Source organism: Halichondria panicea, chromosome 6 (assembly GCF_963675165.1).
Source record: "Halichondria panicea chromosome 6, odHalPani1.1, whole genome shotgun sequence".
Taxonomy (NCBI): domain Eukaryota; kingdom Metazoa; phylum Porifera; class Demospongiae; order Suberitida; family Halichondriidae; genus Halichondria; species Halichondria panicea.
In genome coordinates this window covers 6,843,701-6,864,484 of record NC_087382.1, presented here as the reverse complement: position 1 = coordinate 6,864,484, position 20,784 = coordinate 6,843,701, and the positions used below count along the sequence as shown (strand labels likewise).

General features: G+C 41.7%; 2 protein-coding genes across 2 annotated transcripts; one reads left to right on the top strand and one right to left on the bottom strand.

Annotated features, from left to right (window-relative positions):
• Positions 1–7,124: 7,124 nt before the first annotated feature.
• LOC135337300 (E3 ubiquitin-protein ligase HUWE1-like) lies at positions 7,125–10,975 on the top strand. The gene is made up of 12 exons (XM_064533218.1): positions 7,125–7,570; positions 8,258–8,776; positions 8,840–8,928; positions 8,978–9,055; positions 9,112–9,214; positions 9,269–9,327; positions 9,379–9,535; positions 9,594–9,737; positions 9,790–9,966; positions 10,023–10,308; positions 10,362–10,475; positions 10,537–10,975. The coding sequence occupies exons 6-12, from the start codon at positions 9,290–9,292 to the stop codon at positions 10,788–10,790; spliced, it is 1,170 nt and encodes a 389-aa protein (XP_064389288.1). The 5' UTR covers positions 7,125–7,570; positions 8,258–8,776; positions 8,840–8,928; positions 8,978–9,055; positions 9,112–9,214; positions 9,269–9,289; the 3' UTR covers positions 10,791–10,975.
• Positions 10,976–10,991: 16 nt separating this feature from the next.
• LOC135337299 (uncharacterized) lies at positions 10,992–14,098 on the bottom strand. The gene is made up of 3 exons (XM_064533217.1): positions 13,543–14,098; positions 11,416–12,634; positions 10,992–11,329 (listed from the first exon to the last, which is right to left on the bottom strand). The coding sequence occupies exons 2-3, from the start codon at positions 12,631–12,633 to the stop codon at positions 11,129–11,131; spliced, it is 1,419 nt and encodes a 472-aa protein (XP_064389287.1). The 5' UTR covers position 12,634; positions 13,543–14,098; the 3' UTR covers positions 10,992–11,128.
• Positions 14,099–20,784: the final 6,686 nt, after the last annotated feature.

The window sequence follows — 20,784 nt, the reverse complement described above, 5'->3', positions numbered from 1 at the left end:
GCCCAAAATGAGGAAGAGTGCTGAGTTGCTTTTAGTCAATAACGTAGGAAACTCCAATCTTTACAGAGCCAGAACTTTTTTTTAGCAAAGACAAACGTCGATTTTTCCCCTTGCACTACAATATCTTCATCAAGAAAAGCGGATTGAACTACAGGGTAATGGTCGGAGTAAACTGTTCGTAACCCACTCTTCCTTTTGCTCCCACTCGTTGCTCCTTCTTATTAGGTCGAAAATCACTATGAATATACCGTATAGCGCGAAATTTTCGAGGGGCTTAATTTTCGTGGATTTCGTGGGTTAGCAATCCTACACGAAAATTAAGTCCACGAAAATCGTTCTTTACCTGCTATAACGTGCAAGATTTAAAGGTGTGGCTTCCGGTAAGCAGTCATTCCGCGAACATTGTGCAACGAAATGGCTTTTAGAGGCCAATCCACAGGCCAATCCACAGGCCAATCCACGAAATATAAGTGCCTCGAAAATTTCGCGCTATACGGTAAACAACACTAAGAAACTAGTAGTAAGTGCTCACCGCTACCAGATATCTCTGTAATGAAAAGAACAATTAACATCACAAGAATGTCCACCGGGGGGAGAGTGACTTTTACCTCATGTATCAGCTTTAATGAAAAGAACAATTAAGGCCACAAGAATGTCCACCGGGGGAGTTTACCTCACGTATCACAATAAAAACTGTCTCTCTTGTAGTACTCTCTTGTAGTACTCTCAGTTACTTAGGGCTACCTACAACAGAATATCTTCCCAAGTCTAGGATGTTGGCCTTTCAATCTCATTTCCCCCCAGACGAGCTGCCTTTAATTTTAATTGAACACTCATCTATCTTCCTTCTTCCTTCTTCCTCCAATTCATGTGGAAGCGTTCCCCCATGTGCTCCCCAGGGGGGGGGGGCATATTAATCAATAGGTATGTGATTCACAATTTTAGACAATTTTAGACAACAAACCGTTGGAATACCAACTTGTTTGCTCGTTCAGACAACATATCAGACATATATACCAATTAACTTCGGTTCAGCACTTCCTTCGGCCATTCCCTCCGGCTGCAATAAATCTGCGATGGATGCTGTCTATTGGCAGCAATGCCGAATTTCATGTAATTGCTTTTACCTGAAGCACATGACAGCCCAAACATGTTGCATAGGAATACAGAGTATGACAATTCGTCTATCTTGAGGGTGATCAACGTTGCATATCTGAAATGTCATCTTGTCCCTGATCCATAGCTGATCCATAGCTCGGCATCTGCCAGGTTAGTCGGTGCACTCTAAATAAAATTTAATTCACTAAAAGTATACACTGTCTTGTAATGTACCGTCTCTCAGTATTCGTTGAAACAGAGCATGCTCGACTTGGCGTGTAGCACATGGGTTCCAGACCCCTGCAAGAGAATTGGCGATTTTTAAAATTGCTAGGGTAATTATATACTTACTCCTACTGTCTGTTTGAGTTTCTCAATAAGTTTCTCAATAAGTTTCTTCCTTTGTCACCTCGTCGCTCATCTGCAGGTGAGTGCGGCAGGTGAGTGCGTTGACTGCCTGTTCCACTAGACACCCTAACCTTTACCCCTTTACCAGTGTTAGAGGCTACATTTTTACCTGTGAGAGTTGCGCATGCTGCGCTTCGACGATCTTGCAAACTGGGCAGTCAAAAATCGTGTGCGGAGTTTCTTGTTGACAGCGAAGCGGCTGATGATCGGGTCGTTTTTTCGGCCTTCCCCCCTAGGCAGATTGTAACGGATGGCAGTGGGTCCAAATAGTCATCGACCTTGATTCTGTCAGAGCTCTCCGATCCCCGACTCTTTGTGAACAAAGAGTGCTAGCGAATGCTCCTGAAGGATGTGTGCATGTGCATGTTGCTGTCAACCATCAATGGCACACATCACCAATTTTTCATTGCCATCGATGTGAACTCCATGCACTGAAGGCCTGGGCCTTGTTCGATTGTGTAGATTATGTCATAATCTTTATCAGTGCATGTGAGTCAATGTGTTTGCCTAGCTAGCTGCTGGAACTATTAACAATATCTTTAGCAACATGCAAAAGCGGCTGGCTTAAGAGTAGCCCTCAAAAGATAGAGTATGTTGTCATGATTATGTTTCCCAAGTGGGAAGTCAATATGTGTCTTAGCTATACTGGCTGGTTGTGTATCTCAGTAACTGCTACTCTTCCCATTTATGATACTAGTACCTAGCAATGAGTTGTTCATCTAGCCTTGTTTTTTTGAAGCTTGTCTTCATGAGCAGTTTTCTTACTAAAAGTGTACTAAAAGTGCCATGACGTCATCACCATTTATGGAGCTAATTACATTGAACTTCATGTTGAATCCTCTTGATGTAGCATAAATAGTATGTTGCAAAACAGTATGAACATTGTGGTTAAATTTTGGTATTCTTGACCCGGGCCTTAAGTGCGCAGAGAAGTTTACGTCCAAAATAATCGGCTGTGTATGGAAGTGTATGGAAGAGGATTCAACAACTTTGCACTTTTCAGTGTCAGTGCTCTTTCAGTGTCAGTGCTCTTTCAGTGCTTTACCCACCCTAACCTGACAAACTCTAATACCCTGAGAAGCCAGTCATAGTTTTTCGACCGTATACCAGACCAACCTATACAGAGTTAAAACTGAATAGTATATGCATTACACTATGCAATCAAAAATTAATTAAGATTTTCCAGTGGCACACAATATAATTCCAGTTTGGCGCTTACCATAGATCAGTTGTATGTAGAGCCTCGATCCGATTAACGGCCGTGATATGATATAATCTATTTTATCCAGCAAAATGTAATTCCTTGGCACTCGTGAACTGTTCTTGGCGCTATCACCATTTGTATGGCCGCAGGCATCAATCATGCTCTGAAGTGTTCTGAAGTGTTCGAACACGGTCACTCGTCAATCTCGGTATCATGGTCCACTCCATGGTCCACTCCATTAAGAATAGGGTGGAGCTAATAATTACAAAGAGTAGGACCAATGATCGACCATGGGTAATGATCGACCATGATTGTTGCCCAATGCCAAACGTTTCAAGTCAATTATTATTATGATCAGCAGAGCCTTTCTTACAGCTACCAATAGTACCAATAGCTAGTTTTGCTACGCACTGAAAAGGCTGCATAACTTTAGAACAAAGTTTGCAAATCCACGAAATCACGAAAACATGACTGTACTTGCACTTCACACTGACCCCCTGGAGCACAGACACACAAGTCGTGTCAAACTTGCCCCGTTCATCTTTGGGAATATGGGCGTCACTCGAAGGTTGCATACCTTCGGCTTTTCTCCGTTCCATGCCTCGTACGATGTTTTCCCTTGTACTGCTTTTGTAGGGCAACGATTCTTCAGGTAAGTAGCAGCTTTGGAGATCTAAAAGCATAGATCTTGCTGACTCAACCAATGTCCTATTGAGAGGCCACTCCATTTTGTTCTGGCGTTTTAGGGATTGTTCTTTCGTGTAGAATTTTTTGAATTCGTTTGAAGTGTATTTATCAGTTCTTAGAGTTTTTAGCTTTCGTTTGCTTTGTTTCTCTACAAGTGCTTTCCAATTGCCAATTGCGACACGTGTATCTTGTTTTGTCATCAGTGAAGGTGAGAAAATATTCAGCTCCTCCTAGGGACTTTTCTTGTATATTCCCACACACGTCCGAGTGCACAAGTTCTGTCGTCTGAGAGGTACATGGGCTACAATGATGCTTTCCACCAACACAAGTCTCGCAAAAACCGATCTTGTTAGCCGCATCATCTGTTTGACAAGTTTCTCCTTTGCAATCCGTTCGAGATGTCCATATCGTCTGTGCCACAGCACAGTGTTCCAGGTGGTAGAGATTGCCAACGCGTGTGGCAAAAGCAATTACTTCCTTCTTCTCGTTCAGAATTTCACAGCCCTTCTTGTCGAATCTTGTTGTCTTTCCTTTACTAGAGGCTTTGGATACGCTCAACAGGCTGTATGAGAGTTTGGGTACCAAAAGAACATTGTTCAACTTGCATTTTTTTGTGCGTCCATCCGGCAGTAGCGTCTCCAGTATCACTATGCCGTATCACTATGCCTTCCTTCGAGAGAGCGCCCATCGCCTAGTGTCACTACTTGTGGAGTTTGCAGTAGCTTCAGCTCCGTAAACGAGAGTTCATCGTTGCACATATGACTTGTTGCCCCTGAGTCAACAATCCAGGCGCCTTTCGTTGATGAAGCATTAAGTGCAAGGAGGAGCTTCTTCATCTGAGTGCGTCTCAGCTAGGCTGGCTGCTTGTTTCTTTTGACTCTGAGTCGCTAGGAACTTCCTGCAGAGCTTTTGGGCCTCCTGAGATTTCTCTGGCTACTTGCTGTGAGTGCCTTCCGTCCGTCGCTATCCGTACGTTTTGGAGCCTTTTCTTGGAACTTTGATTCTTCATGCAGTAGTCTCTCGGTTACTAGTTCCCATTTAGGCACGCTCTCTGACTGTGCCAAGCTAGCGAGCAGATGCACTGCGAGTGCTGCAAACAGTTCACTCATCGTTTTGATGTGGTCATTGACAGATCCACCTTCCTTGAGTTGAAGTGCATAGAGCTTTCTTCTTATTTGCCCATGTCTCCAGCTTCGTCCACACAGCTTGTGGATCCTCAGGGCTCAACTGCAAGCACGATCACTGCGAGTGCTTGGTGCCAGGAACTTTCTGTGGTTCTCCATCTCCACCTGGTGCGGCTTCCGTCCCCCTGACTATGCTCCAAAGGCTGTCCTTGACAAGGGCCATTCGACATTGTACCCTCCAGGTAAATGGAATTAATGCAGTTTTAAAGTTCGCCATTGGATCAATCGTTCAATCCTCACTAAAAGACGACTTTTGTAGAGTAGACTTGCTAGTAGATCGTATGTTCATTTAATAGTTAGTCTTCGTTGCTCTTACTGATTGCCTGGGCCCATAACCTATTGGCAAGAGATCTGATGCGTTGAATTTGACAGAGTTTCAGGTAACAATAGAGATCACAGAAAGACACACTGACAAAACGCATTGCATGGTATAGTGCACAGAGCAAAAGACTACTAAGGGAGGCTCTGCTCCAGGAAACTCAACAGAGATAATTACTAATAAACATTCCTAACACAAACTATGGTAACTATAACTAATAAAACGTGTTTCTTTTGACAAGCCATCTAAAAAGAAGCGTCCCCCAAGACTGCCACGCAGGTGATTAGCCTGTGAAAGGAACACCACTTCTACGACCCAAATTTCATAAGCATGCTGCAAATGTAGAAAGGGTTAAACAACACGCACGCATAAGTCTAGTGATAATTGCAAGTCTAGTGATAATTGTTCTTTTGCAGTTGGTGCTCTATTCAAGAGGAACAATAAGGGATAAGTTAAGTGGAATGAACGAATGTGACCCGAAAGATTTGTATAGTTGATTGCACCATAATTCAGCAGGTTTTCTATAGGCATGTCTTTCTGGATGTGGAAACAACCACGAAACATATGCAAAAAGTCTGTTACAAAGATCTGGAGTATTATCAATAGATTTTCAGATAGTGATGGACTACGATGATTGGACAAAGGATGATGGTCAACAGGAAGTGAGGTTGGAGGCTTACCATAAATCACATAGTGTACGCTACTACTTTTAGTTCCAATTGAATCGAAAACCTTTTTTTGTAAACAGAGTCGTTGAAGGTTTATGTTTGTAGTGTTTCTACAATCAGAATCTAACACACCCTTCTTATATCTCAAAGGTAGTTTAAACACATCTGGAGTTAGTGTGTCACTCTCTTTGATTACCACTATAGAAGCCAACTCTTTTTTATACTATTCAGCACAATATTATTGTCTGCAAGAAAACGATTCATGAGTTGCGGGATTCATGAGTTCCGGCTCGATTGATTTGCTGTTTGAAGGCAGTGTATGTAACACTCAAACGAGAAAAGCCAAAACTGGTCTGTCCTTCAAAAAATGACCATGCAGGTGAGTTTTTGCCATACAGATGTTCCACCTTCTTACAGAAGCGGATGAGTAAGGCATCTGCAATGCTAACATCTGTGATAGATAATGCTAAGGATGCGACAGACACGCCAAGACGAAGTGCCGCCAGCATTCTAGATGGTTTAAATTTGATCAGCTTTAAAGCCTGAGAAACCAGATGCTGTTATGTCCGATGGAACACTAATGCTATCACTAATGCTATCACTAATGCTCTGGTTTTTAGCAATAAAGTTCTGATCGATACAAATACATATCCATTGTGCATGGGGTCGATTGACAACATTCGAGGGGCATTGAAGTAAGGCAAATCAAGTAGAGCAGAGTACCTGCAGCCATACACACTTTCTACTTTACCTTTGTCTTTTTATACTATCTCACCTGGGAAGACCTTCTGACATTTTGAACATGCTAAATTTCCATTATGTCCAAGAAACCCAAGTCTCGGGTATGTCACACGCACCTCGTACGGTTTGATCGGTAGTCCCTGTTGGCATAGAAATCCATTAATAGAAATCCATTACCTTGTATAACCATCAGCCCTATTGTCACCAGGTATCTCGGTATCTCTTTAGAACTGCAAAGAGCAGTATGGTACCCGGACAGTCCATCATCACCCATCATCGTTGGACAGTGACCCACTTCAATTGACATCAGGGAGAAGGTGGGGCTCGGTGAACGATCTATGAAATTTCACTCTATACTATACTTACACTACTACCAGAGACACACAGTGAGTACATACAACGCTCTGGAAGGTATATAAAGCTGGAAGGTATATAAAGATGCGATGACAGTCACGTGAAGTGGAGTGGATGACAGACTTGTGCTGGACGCATGGCACAGCTGTCCAGACCACCGTATAATACGACCATCTTGAAAGAGTGCAAAGAGTCCATCATTACTCACTACACCGTGAATGGCACATTCAGGCCAACTCAGATCCCAATTGTTAAAAAATATTATTGTTAAAGTACAGTGTATGTGGCAACCAAATTCCAGTTTATTAATTGTAAGCTTAGCAAAGCGCATGTACATGTACCCTACAGTCATCAAATCTTAATATTGACCACCCTCCTTAAAAATTTAATGGGTAACCTATAATGGCACGCTTCACGTACTTCAGGTGCATTACCCAAGTAATTATGGAGCGCCAAAGTGGACAAAAATATCGACAATTGATAGGCCAAGATCGTGAGTACATAAATCGATCCAAAAGTGGGCGCGGTCATACATTTTTGATGATCGAAAAATATCGACAATGGATAGGCCAAGATCGTTAGTACATAATCGATCCAAAAGTGGGCGCGGTCATACATATTTGATGATCGAAAAATATCGACGATGGATAGGCCAAGATCGTTAGTACATAATAATCGATCCAAAAGTGGGCGCGGCCATACATTTTTGCTGCGGTGGCGCTGGGGTGATTATTACTGGCGCATGCGTGTTAGCAAATGACCACGTGTTGTGTAGCAAGTAATATGGAGGACAAGGTCAAGCAGGCTATTAAGCTTCTCGCATCTATTGCTGAGAGCTCGGCTGAGAGCTCGGCTGAGAGCACTACACCCAGTACATCCACTTCATTGTCAACGCCTTCACAGCATGGTAAGTGTTAAGTGCAGCTAGCTAGCTTGAGTTTATGGAGTTCTCTGTAGATCTTTTGTACTCTGTACTATACTAAGCTATAAGTACGTACGTGCTAACATGGTGCTAATTATAAGGCACATCTTTATTGAGCTAGAGTGATGTGTGATTGTGTGAAAATAAGTATCACATTAATACCATATAAGCATTTTTTAAAGCGCCCCTCTAAAGATGCGCCATGAAGCCTCCAAAGTAATTTTTGAAACTCCTAATGGAGCTCCACCACGTGTGAGTAATTATTTTTTGACGGTGCATTGGTAAATAGAGGTAAAATGAGCAAGCCAATCACAGAATTCTTCCTTCCACATTTGGGCCACACAGTGCCTCTTTAACGTGTGCAACGTACGCACAGGCCTGTTGGAAGAACAAGAAAACTGCTGCAGGTGCCATGCACATGCACAGTCCATTTGCAAAGCTGTTTTTTTACCTCCAATTAGAAGGCGCTCTTCTAAAGACTCGAAACTAATTTTCCAACCTCATAATAGAGCCACCTTTACCAGCGTAATTATTTTAATGTGGCGCCATAAAAAGAGCTTATACGGTATGGCCATTGGACAAATAAATTTTGGTATAATCAAGAGTAGAATAAATTGAGAGTGGTGCTATATAATTAGTGCATACACAATCTTACTAATAATGATCCATTAGGTGTGAGGCATGGTGCCAGTGGGTCATGCAGCAGAGCCGTAGAAGCCCTTCGTTCCGTTAGGGAACGACTCCAAGAAGGAACGACTCCAAGGGGGAACATCCGAGCAGAAGGCAAACTTTGCCCCATATGAGAGAAAGAGTTCAACGAAACACAAGAGTTGGACTGTGAAGTTAGTCTGTCTCAGCAGTACAGAAGCAAAAAAAGTACCCTGCAGTGTGTATGACCGAAATGTGCTTGTCAGTGCTGGGTTAGGAGAAAAAAAGACAGTAATCCCAGACATAGAATGCTCTGCAAAGGACTTCAACGAAATCATAATCTCATCATTCTCCAAGTTGAATGGGTGTGGAGGGTTCGAGCTGCTTCGATGTGTTCCAAATACTAAAGATCTGGAATTAATTTCACCAGTAATTGCAGCATCTCCCAAGGTACTAAAGAGCGTCATTGGCAATGGCCGGGTATTCATCCGACCCATTCAAAAAAGCTTAGATGTCAATCCTATAGCAGGAAACTCTAATGAGGTAAAATACAGAACATGCACCTTCAGCTAGTTGGCTACATGTATAATTATCTATCTCTAATAGCTAAAGGAGAAGTGTTTACACTGTGACATTAAAGTGCCAGTGGTTGACCTACGTGCTCACGTTAACATTTGCAAGTGGAAGAAGTCAAGGTACTTGCCATTAATCAATTATAATTATGTATAATTATACTGTAATTAGTCTGAGCCGTGGACTCGAATCAGACAGTGATTCAGACGACTTTGAAGACCCTGTTCCACCAAGAAGGCCTCCTTTGAGGTTGATACTTTACAAAAATTAATGATGATTTAACAATGTCATTAATTGCTTTACAGCTTGAAACGAGAACTTCATTGGGATAGTGATGACACTTCCCCCCCACCGAAGAAGCCAACATCAGAGCCCCTTATTTCAATTTCTTCTGAGTCTGACAATGATGTAAGTGGGAAGTGTATACATTTACTAGATTTTTGATGATATCTTTTACTACAGGTTGAACAAACCGAGCAAGAGATGATAGACCGTGCAATTTCTCTCTCTAAGAACAACAGGTAATTTACGCAAGTTGGTTGTAGTTGAGATTAAATGAATGCCCTATTCAGTTCTGAATCAATTGCAACAATAGCAGACCTTCTGAAGTCTCTCTCCAAGTATGTGACAGGTGAAGAAGTGACTGTAACTGTGAGACGGGAAAATGTTCTCGACGATGCTTTACGCACCGTTAGGCGTGGTTCTTTTCCAATCGACCACACTATCATTGTAAGAAGGTACTTTACATTGGCCACTATAATTGATTGCATGTGTTACTGTAATATAGGTGGAGTTTCTTGGGGAGGCAGGTGAAGATGGGGGTGGTTTAAAACGGGAGTTTTGGTGTCTCCTGTTTAAGCAAGTGAAGTCATCTTTGTTTGAGGGGGTTGGAGATCGCCTGGTGCCAAGGCATGATGTTGTTGCACTGCAGGTTCACTATTCTTATGTATAGATTTGCCTCCATTATAATTATGCTATTCTAGAACAAGAAATTTGAACATGTTGGCAATTTGATTGCTATGGGGTTACTCCAAGGCAGCAGTGGTGTTCCATTCATTGCACCTCCGATATACGAGTACTTATGTGGCGTGAGTGCAGAATCGGTGAATGTCAGTGTGGAGGATGTTCCGGCTTACGAAGTCAAGGAATATATCTCTCAGGTGAACACCTTATCATTATTAAAAAATAATGTATAACTGCATGATTTCTTTTTAAGATCGAGGCAGCTGAATGTAATGAAAGCCTTAGACAGACTTGTCAGAGTGATATCGACACTGCACTTGAAGCTGGGTACACCAAACCCATTGCTTCCATCACCATGTCAGAGAAACCTGGGCTTGTAAAAGCACTATTGCTCCACTTCGTTGTGTACCGAAACAAAGCAGTTCTGGACCAGTTGCGAGCTGGGCTCAACATTCTAGGGATGAGGGAGGCCATGTCCAAGTACAGTGAGATTCTAAAACCATTCTTTGTTGAAGGAATGCAACCACCTCTTTCAGCAAGTAGGTTGGCATCCCTCTTAATTTGTTTGTTACCTCCATTTTATTTTGTTCAGATATGATTAGGTCTCTGATAGGTGACGTGCATTTTTCAGAATCTGGAACTTCTGAATTAGTCAAAGAGAAAGCGTCGTATATGCTTTTTTTGGATATGTTGCATAACATACAAGGTAATAGGTAATTAGATTAAAAATCATGCTACACTAAACGGCTTCCCCCCGATTTATGCAGATGGAGGCAGCGAGTCAGGGTTGAGCCTAGGTCAGGTTCTAAACTTCTTCACTGGCAGTGACTACCCACCTGTTTTGGGCTTTGATAGTCGAAACCCTGTGAGTATTCACTTCAGCTCCACTTCAAACTATCCCTTGGCCTCAACATGTGCATTGCAATTAACATTGCCAACCAAGTTTCATGATGATGAACTCCGGTTTAAAGAAAACATGGAGTATGGAATACTAAACCATGGAGGTTTTGGAATGTGCTAACACTAACATTCGTGTATTTTTCAGATATAATCAGCTATCAGTGTTTTTTCGATTCACATTCATTACTACCATGACAGTTTAATTTTGGCATCACATATGTAATCACTTTTGTGCCTCATCACTTTCGTCAAATATATGGTATATACCTTATATGATTGATTCTAATAACAAGTTAACAAAATTAATTTATTCAATATCACATGACAAAACAAATATAAACACTAAAACACTAGCTATATATAAATTAATTAATATGTAGCCAAAATTAATTTATTCAGCATCACATGACAAAACAAATATAAACACTAAAACACTAGCTATATATAAATTAATTACAGTCACTGACATGCTTCAACATAAGCCCGAGTGATAATATACAAAGATATCCCAAGATCATCACAGGTTTCAAGAGGATCAACAGCATGTGCTAGCTCAATGTGCTGCTCTCTACTTATGCAATTCCTAGTCTCAGGAATAGTGACACGATCAAGATCATCAGACACAGTGACGGGACCTTCCCAGTCAATTCCAAAATATTCCTACAATAAATCACATTGTGATAACACTGAAGAAAACATTAATAACTAACACTCTAACACCCAAAACAATTACATTGTACTCTTACCAATGTATCACTTGCAACACCTTGTATAGCAGCAGCATCACCTGACCCTTGTAACAATCCTTTCGTCCACAACTGGTATGGAGTCTGATTCTTCTCAGTTCTTAAACGATGATGAGCATACGATTGGCGAAATTCATCCAAATGGCTGTTGATTCGGGGGATATATATGTAATGCAAGGAAAACAGGTCTGTATTGCACAGAGGGTCCAACAATCCATCTTCTTGTAAGGAGGAGAACACCTCGTAGTAGAGTGATATGCATCCTGTGAATAGGTCCCTCCACAACCTCTCAATTCGTTGATTGTGGACACTCCGTCCTGTAATAAAACTTTTACGTCCGGGCCCACGTTCTGGATGATCAAGCATAAACTGAGACACCAGCACATTTTCTCCTCCCTTGTCACTTCGGACTCTAGAGGGTAGACCATACTCATGAACTGCACTCAAAAAACTGTCTAAAACTGTCTCTGCCCTGTTGTTTGTGGAAGCTTTCATATATACAGGGAGTCGGGAGTAGCCGTCAATGCCTCCATGTATGACAATACGCCATTTAATGAGCCTATGATAACCGTCTATGTGCCAGAGGCTGTTTGGCATGCATACATTATATTTTCGCCGGTGGAGAACTTGCCGGAAGCGTGAAGCCACACCAATGGGATCAATTCTCTTCAGACTTTCCCTGACTCTTGCGCGCTGGATCCGAATACCTATACTCCACAAAAAGCCACTTAGTGATCGTTCTCCAGAATTAGGATGCGTCCTGATAAAATTTGTTGTAATATCATCAAGCTCAGAGTCGCTCAACCCTGAGAATGTTATCTCATCTTGCATTCCGTATTGAACTATTCTTCTCCTTATTGTACGAGATGAAACGCCTAACATTTTCCCAATGGCTGTAGTTGAAAAATGAGCTTTTAGCAGCAAAATAAGGCTTTCTTCACTAATTGGTATTTGTGGTCGTCCCCTAATGTGACAACGGTGTTCATCATCAATCACCTCATTAATACACACAACTATGTTTCTCACATGTTCAACTAATATTTCTCCACTTCCAAAAGGTAACAAATCTTCAGCACTCAGAATATCTCCAAGGACCATCTCAGCAGTACAAAGTGCATCTTCGACAACAGTTAAATCACCTTCAAGTATCATCATGTTTGTTCTCGTAATAGTATCTTCAGCCTCAAGCAAGAAGTCAATCATCTCAGAAGCTGACATTCTAAGGAAAGAAATCGCCATGTGAGGAAAATGGTACCTAACAGTGAGGGTGTGTCTTTATAGACTTATTTGTGCACTTGTAAAAGTAATGCCCCACCTCCCCCAGGTGGGGATTAGTTGGGGATTAGACTTGAAGTTGCTCCCCTACCTCAGAGGAGGTCTGACATGCACGAATCACTACAAGTTCAGTACATTGATATCATTGCGGTCACGTGATAATGTCCAGGCCAAATGCACTGAACTTGTAATGCACTGAACTTGTAGTGATTCGTGCACGCATGTCGGACCTCCTCTGTCCCTACCTAGGGGACTTAGACAGATCACCTGATGCATGCATTGGGTCAAAAGATCACATGCCATACTCATCCTTCCAACACATGCTGAGTACAGTGAGAGCAGTTTATTAATCCTAAGCAATCTCTGCCTTTTTGCTTTATAAGAGTATAGCTGTCAATATTTATATAGTGATTCTGTATTTGTTATCTTCTCGCTATACGTAGTGATAGGTCTATTCCCCACATAACCCCCATGTTGTACTAGGGGGATTAAACCAAATAACATGCCCAAAGGTAGGGGTATTATATCATGTGATTGGTCTAATCGAGGGGGAATTAGATTGACAAGTTCATTAGCCTTCATTACATTGTAAAGCATTACAAAGTTTAATATTCTAGGTAGGTATATGCATACAATAGCTCACGTCCAGTTTGGGGAGGGACGTCCTTTCCCCACAATATAAATACATACGCATACACGTCATTCTGTTAGGCTACCTATGACTTTGAGAAGATCCTCAACCTTACACCATGACTCTTTTATACTTACAAGAACAAACGAACAAAGTAGAAAACGGTTGTGTTAGCCTACTAAACTAAAGATTAATAAAACAGTACCAAATAATTATAGTACCTTAATACTCTATGCCCTCCCTCAATCGAATTAATCAGCTTGGCTCACTTATCATGCTCTTGATCTTGGCAAAGAAAATAGCTGCTATTATTGTAGGTGAGAACTAGAGTAGAGACCACGCCCTTTACATAGCATAGTCTCATAGAAAGGGCGTGGTCTTCAGTAGAAAGTGCTGATTTTACTAGGCCTTGAATCGAGGCTAGGCTGACACGTTCTTAGCCTCGAGACCACGCCGATTGAAATAAGACGTGGTCTCGAGGCTAACACCTTCTTGAATATCAAACACAATGTCTACGATTGAGAGGTCGATAATAGACTAAATCATCACACAGGTTGCATGTAGATCGAATATCAATTGGCGCGGCATTATCAAACTATCAAAAATGTATGGGCGGCCCACTTTTGGATCGATTATGTACTAACGATCTTGGCCTATCCATTGTTGATATTTTTCGATCATCAAAAATGTATGACCGCGCCCACTTTTGGATCGATTATGTACTCACGATCTTGGCCTATCAATCGTCGATATTTTTGTCCACTTTGGCGCTCCATAAGTAATCCACTACAACCCGGCCCAGTGTTCGTCCTCACAGTCGCCATCTTCGGAGTTCACTGTGAAGCCTTCCCATGTGATGAGGCTGATGTGATGAGGCTGATGTGATGAGGCTGGAGGCTGTGGGAAGGGCTCCATCCACTACTTCTTCGAGAAGCACGGGCAATACATTGTTAATAGTACCTGCTATGGAGGGTCATCACGGGAAGGCACACAACATCATCAACATCACACTGGTAGTGGGTCACACAAAGTTTGCACCTGATTGGTGCTGGTGCTTGGTCTCTTCGGACACAAATAGTCTTCGGACACAAATAGGCAGTCTGCAGTCAATTGTAGCGGTCAATTGTAGATGTTGTCCAGAAGTCAGGAAAATGCAACGAGGCACAACTGATTTCGGACGAAAGCACAGCGGCAGTGGTACCTGTAGGAAAAATACAGCCGTTGTACCCAAATCAACCAGTCGCCAGGCAGTACATGAATCTATGATTCCAACCGGTTCTTTTTAAGAACCACTTCTCTCATCTAATCCCAAATGGTTCTTCTAAGAGCCACCAACAACCAAAAGAATACCCAGATCACATTTGATGACCACAGTGAGCTGTCATTACGCCTGTCAGCACAGCGGCAGTGGTACCTGTATGAAAAAGACGGGAATTCTGCCCTGCAGCGACGTTGTACCAGTCGCCAGGGCACTCCTGAATTACCATCCCCCACTCAGACCAAGAGACCACGGCATTGTGTCCATTGTGTCCGCTGCAAACAGCCTGGACACAACCTGCTCAAGCAGTACATGATTCCAACCGGTTCTTTTAAGAACCACTTCTCTCATCTAATCCAAATGCTTCTACCAAAAGAATACCCAGATATTAATTTTACAGGCTAATTATTATGTTTGGGTGTGGTTCAGGTTGTACGGACGGGGCCGGGAGGTTAGTTGTTTGGTGTCAAAAAGAATGGAAATGAAATTGATACACAACTTTCGAAAGTAACCAGCATCCTCACACAACCCAAGTAACAGTATATCTATGACAAACTTAACATAAACAAGCAGGCACTGACCTACCTACGAAGTACCGATCAAACGTACTAGCTTACCCTTACAGTTGACCTAGCTGGTTCGCTTAGCTGCGCAATCACGAACAGATGGGCGTGGCTTGTTGGCATTAGATTACGGAGATGCAGGAGATGCACTTCAATGTCGTCGATTACCCTCAAGATATCTCAAAAAAGCGAACGCTTCAACAACAAAAATAAATTCGAGGGTGTTTTCCTAGGCATAGTGATGACAGGTTTTCTACCCAGCCCAGTCAATTAAAATCATTTGACAAGTGCATAAGCACAACTTACAATGGCAGTAAAGGAGCTACTAATAAGTTATACGGACGAATACTCTTTCTGTAGAGTTTCTGTAGGTAATGAGGGATATTTTAGTCAATGTCAATGAATAATAAAAAATGGGTGAATCTGCAAAGAGGTCAGAGTTCCTTGCTTCTGGCAGACCGCTAGCGCTTTAGTGGGAGGTTAGTCATAAGTTGAGTAGAATGTTTATGCGAACAGAGGATCGAACAGAGGATGCTATGAAAGATTCTGAACAAACTGCAGCAGCAGGTAAAACTAAGCTTTAGCTTGCAAATCCACAAGTCAAAATCATGCGTTAACGGTTGAGCAAAAATACACAAATACACATACACACACAGACACACACAGTCAGCTTTACCGTATTCCTCGTGCGGCTACGCCCCGAGGATCCGGACGCACGTCATCCAAATTATTAATTTTTGATCTCGTGTATGTATTACAAATTTTACCAAGATTACAAATTCTACCAAGCACATGCTACGCAGCAGCTTAGGCAAGTGGGATGGGCAACGGTCGAAAGCTTTGTCTTGAAATTACGCCTACCCAGATGTTTGCCTTAAAATTACGCCCACTAATTGAATTTTTGTGTTTAAATTGATCAAAACGAGTATTGAGGAGCGTATAAAATCTCAAATAAAGTCCTTAATCTAAATTCCTCCTTAATCTAAATCCAATTCTTTCCATCGAAAATCTTTGAGAGCCGTTTTTCTCGATACTACATTTTACGGCTTCAAGTTCGCATAAAAACTAGGTATGTCAGGGGCGTAGGCAGGAATTTGAGGAAGGGGGGCTGAGCTGTTCGGGTGCTTTGCACCCGGTTTGAAATTTTTCGTCGACCGGAAGCCACACCCCCTAATTAATGACTCAGTTCCGGGAAGTGAACTCTATATCCTACCAACAATCAAGCTAGTAATTATAGCTATTATAGCTATAATAGTTTCAGTCTACGTGGATGACGCCTGGCAAATTCATCAACAATCATTTGGTCAACAATCAGGTGGTACTTTTTGTTGTCGGTTTTTTCAGCTGAGGGCAATGCAATGTACAACACCACGTCTTGGTTTGACTGATCTACAGCATGGACTCGTTTTGCTATTGGCCGTGTATAGTTATAATTTTGTTGTATTTGTAATATAATTAATTTTTATGATGTTACAATTTTGTTGTTCTTAATAACAATTAATATGAATTAATATGCATGAAACATTGCTAATATTTTATAGTGCTAACTATATACATGTGCATGTACAATAGCTGATCAGTTACTTTGCTGGCTCTTCATCAGTACTCAGGCTGGCAGTACTAGAGCTTGCCCTTGAGAAGTAGCTGTCCAGTTTCTGTGACACGTTGCTGCTTTCAATCAACCGTCTCAATCAACCTCTGTGGTAGATTATTAATCAGTTGCACAGTGCATTGCGCACACCTTGCTTCAATTCTAGCTAGCCGTAGGTAGCTAGCTAGCTTAGTTGCACTAAAGAATCAAAGTTACTAGTATAGTATAGCTAGCTCTTGGACATGCTGTTTGCCAGTAATTCCCAGGCTGAGAGAAGGTGGGGCTCTTAGTGTAGTTTTTGCAGCCCTCCCCCTCCCTACGCCCCTGTATGTGAACACTAAGCATATCATTGTGTGGCAATGCTCTGCTCTATCTCTAAACTTCTAGAGGCCTGCTTACGTGCAGTTTTCTGAAGCTGATTTGTAACGCTCATTTCATGCAAAACATTTCATGCAAAACATGCTTGGACACACATCGCCTCAAGATTGATAGGACCATCTTCTTGATAGTTCTTGATAGGACCATTGTTTAACTGTATTACCATAATACATATGGGCTCTGCGTTTAACTTGCACGATCCCACTACTCGTTCCACAAACATAATATATCTCAGCATATAGATTTTATCAGGATGACTCGTCTGGATTGAAGTTTCAAAAGGTAAAACGTACCGTACCTATGACAGCTTTTGTAGTTGAACATGAACCGTTGATGTAGATTTCTACTGTTACCGGTTTCAACTGCAACTCTGTAACAACTCTCTGTAACACTGTCGGAAATACGTTGGAGGCTGCATCAACATACAATAAACATGACTATGATTATTATACTTATATTTTATCTACATTTTTACCTTCCTGTTTCTGGGTAACCATACCCTGCGACGGTAAGTATTTAATGGTGAGCCCAACAATTTCTGCTCCCGCCACCCGCCATCTGACTGCACTCCAAGTCCAACTAGAGCAACATGATAATATAGATAATATAGAAACCAGAAGAGCAGTGCATGTAGCATGCGCTAGCACAGTACAGCAACTCAAGACTAACAACGTACATGCATGAGACAAAACCTGGAGTCAAGTACGTATAGGATTCAACAACCAGTACAGTATTCAATTGTTCCTGGTCCTGGTACGGGATCACTTCAGCTGAAGCCTTGACTACGTATTTTTAGCTGAAGTGATCCCGTACCTTGCATGTTTAAGCTTCTTAGCTTTTGCTCGACAAAGAAGCTTTAACACCAAGATATTGTTGTGTGAAGACTATTTCCAGGTGAAGACTATCTCCAGGTGAGCAATAATGATTAAATAATGAATAACCATTATGATTAAATAATGAAATGAACAATAAAATGAAGTGAACAATAATGATTATTTAAATTAAATTATTAATTTTAGTCAAAGTATGAGTATGAGTGAGTAAAATGTGAGTAAAATGAGGGGGGCCGGAAAACAATGTTAAGTTCTAGCTCTATATAATTATACAGCAACATCCACACATCGCCCTGGAGTTGAGATAAAATAATCATACGTGGTACACAAATTGTTACAACAACAATGTTACAACAACAATAATTATGGACAATGCTTGAGTTGACACACAGAAGATTAACATAGCATAATTATGTGGAAGTCAAGTAGAACACATTGGACACATAGGACACTGGATGTTTACTAACGCAATCTAGCAGTCTTAGATGGGCGTGGCCCGCCACAAGGCGACAAGATTCACGCATGCGCAATGTAAAGTAGTAAGCCAAAAGCAATTGGCTATTGTGCAAACTAGCTTTCCCTGTTTCCCTGTTTCCCTGGTACTTCCAGCCCTTTTGTGTCTTCTTTCTCATCATTCTTTCTCATCATTCCTGGATCGATCATCCAGCCCATGGACAAATGTACAATAATGGGAGGAGTGGATCAAGCAGGACAGACCCGTACCCACCACTAAAGCACTAAAGCTGGGAATCTTGACTGGGTGTCAAGATCCTGGGCATCCAGCGATCACAGTAGTGCGTTTCTTTTTAGTCTGTGGATTGGCTAATGCTCTGGATGACATAGAGGTTTCTCCCTGACATCATATCTGACATCATATCTGAGGAAGACCAAGTAAGCCAGGACCCCTCAGACTCAGATGTAGACAGATCCCTTCTCTGATGCAGAGGAAGACTGAGCTCACAAATTATTATGCTATTGCTTTTTATCTTGCATATATATACATGTATCTGTACGTGTTGTTGATTTACTGACAGTGTTAATTGAGTTTGGTGGGCGTTAATTGAGTTAGGTGGGCGCTTGCACGGTCAGTAGCCACATAATCAAATATCTTCCCACCCCTTGTTTAGCCTAAATATAGCTATATGGGCGGTTCGATGGTTAAGTACGGTATGTTTATAATAGCTTTGCTGTGTGAGCTGTATAACTTGAGCCAGGAAGGCCTTCTTAGAGCTGAGATGTACAGTCTAGGAACTCTTTGAGTTTCACTTGTCTCCGGACCTTTCAGCCACTGTTGTACTGAAATCCAGTATGACTCTAATTGGATGGATTACTTCTGCTGCAAGGCTAACTCGAATCGATGTTAGGTGTCCTTCAGCAAGTGACATCGTTGCATCATACAACAGTGAGTCCAACCGATGTGCTTGCCGTTGATCTGCATCGGCACTATATGATACGAGCAAATGAGTGGGACCAGCAATTATGGGACCAGCAATTCCTCAGAGAAAAAGTAGATGTGTGGATTTGCCAAATAGTTTCCTGTTGGTCACTAACCGCTCTAAACGTTCTATTGCTTCCCTTTGCACCATTAGTGTCACTAAGGGAATCGCAGACTATTGAACACACCGACCATAACACCAAGAATGTGATTGGCATCAAACTGTTCAAACTGATCGTTCAGATCTCCAATCTTGGTGAATCCTACCACTTGAGCAGTGTACTTATTGTACACCAAACTTTCTCTCACTTTCATCTCATCAAATAAAATACAGTTGATTCATTGGAACCTTCTTTAACATTAAATCGACCTCGGGCTGGAATCCTTCCTTACTCTTAAAGTAGTTAGTGTAATCACGTAGAGTACGTTTAGAGTACGTTCAGAAGGCAACTTGATAAAACCAGAAGTGCGAAGAGACAAAAGTTGACAAAACTTTCAAATTTATCATGGGATGCCATCTCATTTGCTTTGCATTCATTGCTTTCATTTGTTCGTCCCAAAAAAGTCGTCGAAAAGTCGTCGAAATATGCCCGATTGAGTCTTTATGTTCACCCATAATTGAGTGTAGATCTTCATGGAGACCGTTTGCTTGTTGACTTCTCACGTAGCCTTACTACCTCGTGCTCGGGACTTCCATGAGAGGTCAGTATCGACTGTAAGTGTGTGGTGAGTAATGATGGGAGTGATGATGGGAGTGGGAGATTGTGAATTAATTTTGCAAAGTTTAATTAACTCTGCTATAATTATTTCTGGGGGTCAAATCCAGATGGTACAACAACTGTTCATTTATGGGTGAATCTCATAAATGAGTGTTGATGACAGACAAAAAAGTGAAGTCTGTTGTATACAACTATATAAACATTAAACGTGTGCATGCACACGCACACACACATTTGTTATCTGGTCCTCTCTCGTCGCCTGTTTCTTTGGATTTCCCAGTTTTTCTTCTGACAAGCTTACGTGGCATAATTTTAGGTGACTGCGTGCATGAATGATACATACAGCTTCATGATATGCAACAACACACACCCACAACTAGCCTCCTTCACAAGGCCTCAAAAGGAGGCCTGCTACTGACTGTTTGCGCATGCGCAAAATTATTGGATAATTTCCCCGTAATGTTTCCATTAAACTGACATTTTACCCGAAAAATATCCTGAATAACATATACACACAAAGAACACTACATACACAGAGCTATATAGCTAGCTAGCTAGAGACAGAGCTGTACATTTGGTTACAGCAGGTTACAGCATGCTATTTCTTCTGATAGAGTCTACATGTAGACTTTCACCAAGGTTAGTGTCAGATGGGCGTGGCCTGTCCATATAGGCTATTGTCAGCC

What these genes read in the sequence shown, in the direction of transcription:
- LOC135337300 (XM_064533218.1), top strand. Translation starts at nt 9,290, where the DNA reads ATGATAGACCGTGCAATTTCTCTCTCTAAGAACAACAG. An exon ending in TCTCTCTCTAAGAACAACAG is followed by an intron (nt 9,328 to 9,378) that starts GTAATTTACGCA and finishes TGCCCTATTCAG; the next exon opens with TTCTGAATCAATTGCAACAA. An exon ending in TCAAGGAATATATCTCTCAG is followed by an intron (nt 9,967 to 10,022) that starts GTGAACACCTTA and finishes TTTCTTTTTAAG; the next exon opens with ATCGAGGCAGCTGAATGTAA.
- LOC135337299 (XM_064533217.1), bottom strand. Translation starts at nt 12,633, where the DNA reads ATGTCAGCTTCTGAGATGATTGACTTCTTGCTTGAGGCTGAAGATACT. An exon ending in GTGTTGCAAGTGATACATTG is followed by an intron (nt 11,330 to 11,415) that starts GTAAGAGTACAA and finishes GATTTATTGTAG; the next exon opens with GAATATTTTGGAATTGACTG.